This window comes from Lipophrys pholis (assembly GCF_963383615.2).
Source record: "Lipophrys pholis genome assembly, chromosome: 8".
In the NCBI taxonomy this organism is placed as follows: Eukaryota; Metazoa; Chordata; class Actinopteri; order Blenniiformes; family Blenniidae; genus Lipophrys; species Lipophrys pholis.
In genome coordinates this window covers 3,074,205-3,085,535 of record NC_137630.1, presented here as the reverse complement: position 1 = coordinate 3,085,535, position 11,331 = coordinate 3,074,205, and the positions used below count along the sequence as shown (strand labels likewise).

At 42.1% G+C, this 11,331-nt stretch overlaps 1 protein-coding gene across 1 annotated transcript; it reads right to left on the bottom strand.

Moving 5' to 3' along the window:
• Positions 1-1,535: 1,535 nt before the first annotated feature.
• Positions 1,536-10,830, bottom strand: cfap126 (cilia and flagella associated protein 126). Its single transcript, XM_080468817.1, has 6 exons — positions 10,754-10,830; positions 10,541-10,571; positions 10,402-10,464; positions 7,912-7,986; positions 7,533-7,718; positions 1,536-2,714 (listed from the first exon to the last, which is right to left on the bottom strand). Exons 2-6 carry the CDS (start codon positions 10,565-10,567, stop codon positions 2,496-2,498), a joined length of 570 nt encoding a protein of 189 aa, XP_080324943.1. The 5' UTR covers positions 10,568-10,571; positions 10,754-10,830; the 3' UTR covers positions 1,536-2,495.
• Positions 10,831-11,331: the final 501 nt, after the last annotated feature.

The following is an 11,331-nucleotide window of genomic DNA, read 5'->3' as shown; positions in this document are numbered from 1 at the left end:
GTTGATCAAGTCCATACTTTGCATGGGAATGCTCATATGCACTCACTACATACACACTGATGAAAAATGAGACTCCAGGACTTTCATCTTTTCTTTAAATGGTCAAAAAGGTCCAGAAACAACCCAAACTGTTATATTATGTTTACATGATGAAATCACATGTATAGTGGAAAATTGTACAAAATCAGAGCTTCATCAAGATTTATAGATGAGAATATTTTTCAAATTGGACACAGCTCTTTTAATTCAAATAACATTTTCAGTTCTCTGTTTCTGCAGGAACATTTGTTGATTATCAGACAAAAAAGTAAAATAAATGAGGACAAAGGACACATAAGGTTAAAATTGAATATCATGTTACTGAGTCAGTAAGATAAAATATAAATTTTTTTTTCTACATTTACCTCCAATTTAGATATTAAATCAAGTATATTTTTCAGTTTGGGGAGTTGATAAAAGATTCACTGAATAATGTATATATCTGAAGATTCCGAATGTTTTGTCAATACTGGTTAACTCTGAGTAAAGGCAGGTTCCTTCCTGTGGGTTCTCCACCTTCCTGTGGGTTCTCCACCTTCCTGTGGGCTCTCCACCTTCCTGTGGGTTCTCCACCTTCCTGTGGGCTCTCCACCTTCCTGTGGGTTCTCCACCTTCCTGTGGGCTCTCCACCTTCCTGTGGGTTCTCCACCTTCCTGTGGGCTCTCCACCTGCAGGAAGGTTCTTAATGGTGCCATGTGATCTGGGTGACGGTGCTCAGACTGACACCCCCGCGACACGGAAACGGATGAGAGGGAGAAAATGGATGGATGGATGGATGGATGGATGGATGGATGGATGGATGGATGGATGGATGGATGGATGGATGGATGGATGGATGGATGGATGGAAAGGCAGGTTCCACCTGGACAGGTGAACTGTTCAAACAAAGTTTAAATGAAGCTGAGAGAACAAACTTCACTGTTAAAAACATCCATCCATCTTCTACATCACTTATCCTGTTCAGGATTGCGGAGCGCTGGAACCGGATCATCTTACTATGTGCCAGAGCAGGAACCCCCTGAACACACTCAGACACAACCACACTCCCATTCACACCGAGGGGCAATTTAGCATCACTAATTAACCCCACGTGCCTGTGTTTGGACTGTGGGAGGAAACCGGAGTACCTGGAGGAAAATCACACACACACACACACACACACACACACACACACACACACACACACACACACACACACACACACACACACACACACACACACACACACACACACACACACACACACACACAAAGGGGAACATGCAAGCTTCACAGAGAGCGGTCACAATAATAATAATAATAATAATAATAATAATTAATAATAACAATAACAACAACAATAATAATAATAATAATAATAATGATAATTTCCTGTGGGCTCACCACCTGCAGGAAGGTTCTTAATAGGTGCATTGTGATCTGGGTAACAGTGCTCAGACTGTCACCCCCACGACCTGGAAACGGATAAGAGGAAGAAAATGAAATGAAATGAAATAATGATAATAATAATAATATATTTTAATGGAGGCGCCTTTCAGGTCACCCAAAGTTTCCTCACAGATAATAAGAACATAAAATATCAAGACAGCAACAGATCATAAAACCATGTAAAGTGAGGTGCACAGTGTGAACAGGTGGGGTTTGAGTTTATTCTTGAATGATGTGATAAAGTCTGACTGTCTTGTGTTTGGAGGGACAGAGTTCCAGAGTCTGAGTGCTGAGCAGCTGAAGGCTCGGGCAGCCATGGTGCTGAGGAGTGACGTGGTGAGCAGCCATGGTGCTGAAGAGTGACGTGGTGAGTAGCCATGGTACTGAGGAGTGACGTGGTGAGTAGCCATGGTACTGAGGAGTGACGAGCAGCCATGGTGCTGAGGAGTGACGTGGTGAGCAGCCATGGTACTGAGGAGTGACGTGGTGAGTAGCCATGGTACTGAGGAGTGACGAGCAGCCATGGTGCTGAGGAGTGACATGGTGAGCAGCCATGGTGCTGAGGAGTGACGAGCAGCCATGGTGCTGAGGAGTGACGTGGTGAGTAGCCATGGTACTGAGGAGTGACGAGCAGCCATGGTGCTGAGGAGTGACGTGGTGAGCAGCCATGGTGCTGAGGAGTGACGTGGGGATGAAGAGTATTCCAGCAGAAGTTGAGTGGAGGGTGCAAATTCATAAATATATTTCTTCTGTCTTCATAAAGCTTTTCTTTATTTCTTTAATTCCTTTGTAAAGCACTACTGCACTGCTCACCTGTTTGAAAGGTGCGCTATGAAGACTATGAAGACTATGAAGACATTTGCCTCGCCATGGAGGAGGTCGCAGAGGGAAGTGGGGGCTGCATTGTGCAGAGCTTTGTAGGTGAGGACAGGGTTTTCGTACTGGCAGCGGTAGTGAACAGGGAGCCAATGAATGTGATGCTGCTGAAGCGTCTGAATGTTTTGGTGGAGCGCTGAATGAACCACCGCTCACCGGTCCCGCTGGTCTGGGTGTGTCTGCCTGGAGGACGACGCTGCTGCAGCTCTGCTGTCAGCTCTGGGCGGCAGCTTCTCCTCAGCAAACCCATCTGGAGCAGCAGTCTGAGATACAGACGCCCCCTTGGCTGCGGGAGAGTCCTGCTTCCCGCTCAGGACGCCTTCATTCCCAGACTCACCGCCACTTTTTTGGGACACCAAACCCTCACTGCTCTGAAAGAGCGAGAGCATTTCATTCAATTAAGTTCAATTCATTTCCATCCAATTCAATTTGACACAACACAACCGTCTCACGGGCCAGAGGCCAATATGGAACCATCTGGGTGGGCCAAGGCGACCATATATTTTCTGAAAGCTAACAGTCTCAGGTGTCTGAAAATGCATTAGAACCTTTTAAACGTGGTAGTTTTTAGAAATTACAGTTCGGCAAAGATCAGGAATTGTGACAAAATATGGCAAACTGTGAAAATGCAAAAGCTCAGCATACAAAAGTAATATACATTAGCAATATATGCCTACTTATAGGTTATTTGATATGGGGATTCATTTATTTATTTAAAGGTCAAGGTCAATGTCAAAAAATGCACAAAATTATGGATCTGACTTTATTTAACATGCTCTAGATACCACCACATATATATTTTATAGCTTCAAAAGTAATGTAAAGCAAGGCTCTGGGCTTTCAGGAAATGTGTAATATGCGGTAATATGTGAAATATTTCCGATCTTTGCCGAGCTGTAATTCCTAAAAACTCCCAAGTTGAAAAGGTTCTCATGCCTTTTCAGACACCTGAGACTGTTTTCAGCTTTCAGAAGATACATGGTCGCCTTCGCCGACCCAGATGGGTCCACTTAGTTAAACATGGGCCTCCGGCCCGGGACTAAAAGTTTAATTCACATATCAAACACAAGATTTCACGGCACTTTCACCAAAAAAAAAAAAAAAAAAAAAAAAAAAAGTGTTATTAAGATGGAATATTATTGAAATAAATAAATGATATTGTGACCTTTAGTGTGAATGATCAAACAATTATTTATGATTTTGGCATTACGACATAAAGTAAGTTTGATTTTAGATCAAAATAAAAAGATATGCAAAATGTTTTCACTTCAATTAAAGATTTTCACATTTTTCTGTAAATAAAAAAGAGAGTTTAACAGCAGGTGTTTACCTCATGTAGAAGAACACATGGTTCCTACCACCTATGATATAGATCCCTGTGATTTATGAAAGTTATAACTGCACGTTTACATGTCTGTTTGTCTGTTAACAAGATATCTCAAAACCTCATGAGCGGATTTCATTTAAAAGATTGGTACACAGGAACATTTTGATGAAAGGAAGAACCCACTAAACTTTGGTGGCGATCCCCATCAAATACTTGTTCATTTTGCAATATATTGCCTTCTCTTGTGTTCTATGAAATTATGAAATAAAATCACCAAAGTAAATAAATGAATCAAGGCAGCTGATCTGAATGTGGAATATGTGTCATTCCCCTGTTTCCACGTCGACCCTCGGTGGAGTTCAGGAACCTGTGACTGTTCTTGTTCACGTCCACCAAAGACGTCAGCTGTGAACAACATCAGGTGAAAACTGTTGTTGAAATTCACCACAGATCGATATTTGGCCCTGGAAGATTCCATTACATCTTGGAGGCGATCCGGATTCTGGATCAGGATTTCATTTTATAGACTTTTAAGGATTTCTTCAAAACTACATGACAGACGTCACAAATCTGATTACTCTTGATATTATTGTCATTAAAAGTATTATTATTGTATTAAGCACAAATAAATCTTCTGGCTCCTCATCGTGTCATGAGACGGAACTGAGGCTCAAGCGCAGACCGCAAAACAGGAGACACAAAATTCCGTTCACCGATTTATTTGAACCAGGAGCGGAGTCAACAAAAAGTACCAGAGCCCCTCACGGGATGGTGGGCCAACTAGAGGAGGAGAAGCCACTAAGGCATAAAATAACACGAAGAATTAAACAGAAAACGATCAGGAAACTCCTGACGGAGAAGAGACTAGAAAAGGTAAATACAACGAAGCAGACTCAGGAGGGGGGGGGGGGGGTATGGGCTAAACTAACTGCGTAAAACATAGAGTACCAACGATCGCAGCAAAAGAGGACGGGCGGAGGAGTCTGGCACAGGATTGGGGAGAATCGGCTGAAGAGTGGGAAGAGTAGAGGGGATCGTTGTTTCAGGCAGCAGGCAGGAGGCAGACAGACAGGAGGCAGACAGACAGGAGGCAGGCAGGCAGGAGGCAGACAGACAGGAGGCAGACAGACAGGAGGCAGACAGACAGGCAGGAGGCAGGCAGGAGGGAGACAGACAGGAGGCAGACAGGAGGCAGACAGACAGGAGGCAGACAGGAGGCAGGCAGACAGGAGGCAGGCAGACAGGAGGCAGGCAGACAGGCAGGAAGCAGACAGGAGGCAGACAGGAGGCAGGCAGACAGACAGGAGGCAGGCAGACAGGCAGGAGGCAGACAGGAGGCAGACAGGCAGGAAGCAGACAGGAGGCAGGAGGCAGACAGGAGGCAGACAGGCAGGAAGCAGACAGGAGGCAGGAGGCAGACAGGAGGCAGGCAGGCAGACAGGAGGCAGGCAGACAGACAGGAGGCAGACAGGAGGCAGGCAGACAGGAGGCAGACAGACAGACAGGAGGCAGGCAGACAGACAGGAGGCAGACAGACAGGAAGGAATCCAGCGACGCAGAGGGCCAGAATGAAGTAGATTTACGGTTTGGCGTCGGTTTGTGGTCAGCCGTGTTTCTATAGGAGGTGCAGGTGGGGGGGCCACTCCCCGCCGCAGCTGGAAGCAGTTGAGTTGATTGGAGGTGAGAGGTCATGCCCATGAGGCAGGGAGGCCACCAGATGGTGCCAACGGACCAAATTAGGGTTGAGAAGTGGAGGGCATGACACATTGGCCTTCACAAAACACGCTGCTGAAGGTCTGGTATCACATGATTCTACTCCTTTCATGATGTCCGGGTCAACACCAGGACCACCTTCAGCCCCGGACTCACACCACCGAAGGGCAGTACACTGTGACACATGAGGTCCTTCATTCTTGTGGTAATGAAATTTATATTAAATATTGTTTCTTGTGTTTTTCTGCTTATTTCATTCTGCTAATACCAATCAGCTCTGGATACATTAATATTTATTACTACTTATTTAACTTTATACTGTCATATTGTCATGTTGCCAGAATTTCCCCCAGGGATTAATAAAATATATCTATTCTGTTCTATTCTGTTCTGTTCTATTCTATTCTGTTCTATTCTGTTCTATTCTATTCTGTTCTATTCTATTCTATTCTATTCTATTCTATTCTATTCTATTCTGTTCTATTCTATTCTGTTCTATTCTGTTCTATTCTATTCTGTTCTATTCTATTCTATTCTATTCTATTCTATTCTATTCTATTCTGTTCTATTCTATTCTGTTCTATTCTATTCTGTTCTATTCTGTTCTGTTCTGTTCTGTTCTATTCTGTTCTATTCTATTCTGTTCTGTTCTGTTCTATTCTGTTCTATTCTATTCTATTCTATTCTATTCTGTTCTATTCTATTCTATTCTATTCTATTCTATTCTATTCTGTTCTATTCTATTCTATTCTATTCTGTTCTGTTCTGTTCTATTCTGTTCTATTCTATTCTGTTCTATTCTATTCTATTCTATTCTAGTCTATTCCACACTTAGAAGGACTCTACAACACGGTTCCCTTTGTTTTGGTATTAATCCAAAAGGCTTTAATGAAATTCTAGATATTTTCACTGAAGCTTTTACTAAAACATTCACACTGCAACACTTTGTGAAAAGTCTTAAAATCACAGATTCCATGTTGAATTTGTTCACATTCAAAAAATACAAGAAATTATTCATCTTTTGGGGAAAATCTGCAGAAAAATTTAAATTAGAGTGTCACAGTGTTTGTGAAGTCAGAAACCAGTTTGAATCATGCTGTCAGTACCATGTGAAATACTGAGGATTCGAAATACTAACGATTTGAAATACTGATGATTTGAAATACTAACGATTTAAAATACTGATGATTTGAAATACTAACGATTTGAAATACTAACGATTCGAAATACTGATGATTTGAAATACTGATGACTCGAAATACTGAGGATTTGAAATACTAACGATTTGAAATACTGATGATTTGAAATACTGACGATTTGAAATACTAACGATTCGAAATACCAACGATTCGAAATACTGACGATTTGAAATACTGACGATTTGAAATACTAACGATTTGAAATACTAACGATTTGAAATACTGAGGATTTGAAATACTGATGATTCGAAATACTGAGGATTTGAAATACTGATGATTTGAAATACTGAGGATTTGAAATACTGATGATTCGAAATACTGAGGATTTGAAATACTGATGATTTGAAATACTGACGATTTGAAATACTGATGATTTGAAATACTGATGATTCGAAATACTGAGGATTTGAAATACTAACGATTTCAAATACTGATGATTTGAAATACTGACGATTTGAAATACTAACGATTTCAAATACTGATGATTTGAAATACTGATGATTTGAAATACTGACGATTTGAAATACTAACGATTTCAAATACTGATGATTTGAATTACTGACAATTTGAAATACTAGCGATTTGAAATACTAATGATTTGAAATACTAACGATTTCAAATACTGATGATTTGAAATACTGATGATTTGAATTACTGACAATTTGAAATACTAGCGATTTGAAATACTAATGATTTGAAATACTGATGATTTGAAATACTAACGATTTGAAATACTAACGATTTGAAATACTAACGATTGGATCTAATGAGGCGAAACAGGCGAATCAGTGAAACAGGTAACAAAGCAGAAACTGCAGTCAGCTTTATGGATATGTAGTAAATGTTTTTCTTGTACTTTCTACACTCTGACGGTCAGTGTTTGGCTGCCGGGCCGAATGTTTGACCCTCCGTGTACCTTGGAGTCCTATGAGGGTTTTGTTGCTCCTCACCTGCCCCGCTGCTTCCTGCTGACACTCGTTGTGTGGCTGACAGTTGCCCCTGCGCTGAGGCTGAAGCCCCCAGGACCTGAGCCTGCTGAGACCCTCCTGGGACCGGGCGGTGGGGTTGATGTGGTGGGCCGGGACTGGAGCAGGGAGGTCCCAGGTGCCCCTGAAGTCCGGCCACGCTCTGCCCCTCTGTTCAGGACCAGTGATCTAGTGAATATCTGAAGTTCCACCTTCAGCCTGTGTTGATGCTGGTTTGTCTCACAGAGAGCAGAACGCTTCGAATAGCTTCTGAGGCGCAATTCACATTTTGATGACTCGAATAGAAACATTAGATCCTTCTGAACAAAACAGGCCGAAAACAAGGTAAATATGAGAGTCTCACCTTCACCACTCCTGGAAGTATATGACCTCTGTCATTCGAAATAATGGTGGTGTGACCCCTCTGTGGAGCAGGTCTCTGGAACACACACGCACGCACGCACGCACGCACGCACGCACGCACGCACGCACGCACGCACGCACGCAACGCACGCACGCACGCACGCACGCACACACACGTTTCTTTTTTTGTTTCAGAAAATCAAGAAAATCTAAATCTTGAGGAAAAGAAGTCTAAATAGTGCGAAATTAAAAACAAACAAACAAACAAAACTAAATAGATGTTCAATTACTTGAAATGAAGACAAAACCAAAAGAATCGTGTTGAAATAAAGTAAAAAATTACAAAAATATACTAAAATAGTTTGGACAGTGAAACATCACAATTTAAAGTGAAACGCAAAGATGGAGGTGAAACTTAAAATATCAATTATACATCTGTTGATGGTTGAGCTGCTTTGGTCAAATTATTGCTCTCTCTCTCTCTCTCTCTCTCTCTCTCTCTCTCTCTCTCTCTCTCTCTCTCTCTCTCTCTCTCTCTCTCTCTCTCTCTATATATATATATATAAATGAAAAAAATGAAAGAGGAAAACTACAAGCCAGCTGGTTAATTTAAAAATATGCTGCATAGTTTCTCTGCACCAAGCTTCGTGCAGTATTTTGTGATGGGATATAGAATTAATAATAATTTCGTAACATAATACTAACGATTTCTTTTAAATATGCATCCAAATATTTTTTATTTTTTGTCATATATCATGTTTGTTATACAGGACTGTCTCAGAAAATTAGAATATTGTGATAAAGGTCTTTATTTTCTGTAATGCAATTAAAAAAACTAAAATGTCATACATTCTGGATTCATTACACATCAACTGAAATATTGCAAGCCTTTTGTTATTTTAATATTGCTGATTATGGCATACAGCTTAAGAAAACTCAAATATCCTATCTCAAAAAATTAGAATATTTCCTCAGACCAAGTAAAAAAAAAAGATTTATAACAGCAAAACAAAATCAAACATTTGAAAATGTCAATTAATGCACTCAGTACTTGGTTGGGAACCCTTATGCACAGATTACTGCATCAATGCGGCGTGGCATGGAAGCAATCAGCCTGTGGCATTGCTGAGGAGTTATGGAGGCCCAGGATGCTTCCATAGCGGCCTTTAGCTCATTTGCATTCTTGGGTCTGGTGTCTTTCAGCTTCTTCTTCACAATACCCCACAAATTCTCTCTGGGGTTCAGGTCAGGGGAGTTGGCAGGCCAATCGAGGACAGTAATGCCATGGTCAGTACACCAGTTACTGGTGGTTTTGGCACTGTGGGCAGGTGCCAGATCATGCTGGAAAATGAAATCATCATCTCCATAGAGCTTTTCAACAGATGGAAGCATGTAGTGCTCTAAAATCTCTTGGTACAGTACACAGCTGCATTGACTCTGGACTTGATGAAACACAGTGGACCAGCACCAGCAGCTGACATGGTTCCCCAAACCATTGCTGACTGTGGGAACTTCACACTGGATTTCAAGCAACTTGGATTGTGCTCCTCTCCAGCCTTCCTCCAGACTCTAGCGCCTTGACTTCCAAATGAAATACAAAACTTGCTTTCGTCTGAAAACAGGACTCTGGACCACTCTGCAACTGTCCAGTGCTTCTTTTCCATAGCCCAAGTCAGACGCTTCTTCCGTTGTCTTGAGTTCAGGAGTGGCTTGACCATGGGAATACGGCTATTGTAGCCCATTTCCCGGACACGTCTGTGAACGGTGGCTTTTGATACCTGGACTCCAGCTTCAGTCCACTGTCTTTGAAGCTCCCCCAAATTCTGGAAGCGGCTCTTCTTCACAATGCTGTTAAGGCTGCGGTCCTCTCTCTTGGTTGTGCAGCGTTTCCTGCCACATTTCCTCCTTCCAACAGACTTTTTGTGAATGTGCTTTGAAACTGCACTCTGTGAACAGCCTGCTCTTTTAGAAATTTCTTTTTGTGTCTTACCCTCCTGATGGAGGGTGTCAATGATGGTCCTCTGGACAGCAGTCAGCTCAGCAGTCTTCCCCATACTTGTGATTTAGTTTACTGAACCAAGCTGAGTGTTTTTAAAGGCTCAGGGAAACCCTTGCTGGTGTTTCGAGTTAATTAGACGATTCAAGTGATTAGTTAAATAGCCTGCTAGTATACTTTTTCATGATATTCTAATATTTTGAGATAGGATATTTGAGTTTTCTTAAGCTGTATGCCATAATCAGCAATATTAAAACGACAAAAGGCTTGCAATATTTCAGTTGATGTGTAATGAATCCAGAATGTATGACATTTACATGTTTTTAGTTGCATTACGGAAAATAAAGGACTTTAACACAATATTCTAATTTTCTGAGACAGTCCTGTATGTCCGGCTTGACTTATAGGTCATTTCTATAAAGAGTTAAAATGCCTTTTGAACGTGTTCTCTGCCACACAGCCTGGATGTGTCAGTATAAATAAAATGATGTGTACCTGTGAAGAGGCCTTGGCCCGACACCAGTTCTGCAGCCTGCAGGCCCGGAAGGTTCCGTCATACTGAGGAGAGGCCAGATTATTCTGATTCATCCTCTCAGCTTAAGCTTCACTGGCAGAACGTCACATGCAGACTCACCTGGTTGGCTGAGTACCTGGACGACATGGTGCTGCGGGTCACAAACAGGGTCTGTTATGTTGACTGGTTGCTTAGCAACATGGTTTACTCTCAAAGACACACAGGGGGAAAGAATCGATGGGCACCAAGCCCCCATTTTGTATTTTATAATATTTTTTTTTACTTTTCTGTCTCTGCTAATCTGAGTTTAATCTAAAAATTTTAACTTTTTACCTTAATTTCAGATGAAGGATTCCACCCTCCGCCCGCAGCCGGAAGCTACTGCTGTCAAACTCACAGCCGCTCTGCCGAAGTGCGCCCGCCCAACACCACGCGTTACCGAACGGATTTCAAAATAAAAGTGACATTTCAGTTGAACGGGATCTCTAAGTAAAAAAACAAATTGATAATAACAGGCAACAACAACGCAAATAAAAGCATTATCAATACTTGAATAACCACTAGGAATCAAATAATAATAAAACGTACTGCCCAGAGCAAAATGCAAAAAACAAAAACCACCTCAGTGTCAGTGGTGGTGGTGTCATATTGCAGACTATTTCACACGCGATGCAAAGTACCATTACAGGAGCAACAATCCTACTTGAGTACTACGTCAGGCAGCAAAGGGTGCCTCAGTCACTCCACACGGATCAGGGGAGACCGTTTCAATCAGGCCGGGTCAAACACCTGTGCCAGTTGCTGGGGACGAACAGAACAGGCACCACCGCATCGGTCGGACGGTGCGGTGGAGAGGCTGAACGGGGAAATACGTCACACCAACCGGTGGTGAATGGATCACTTTCCTCCAC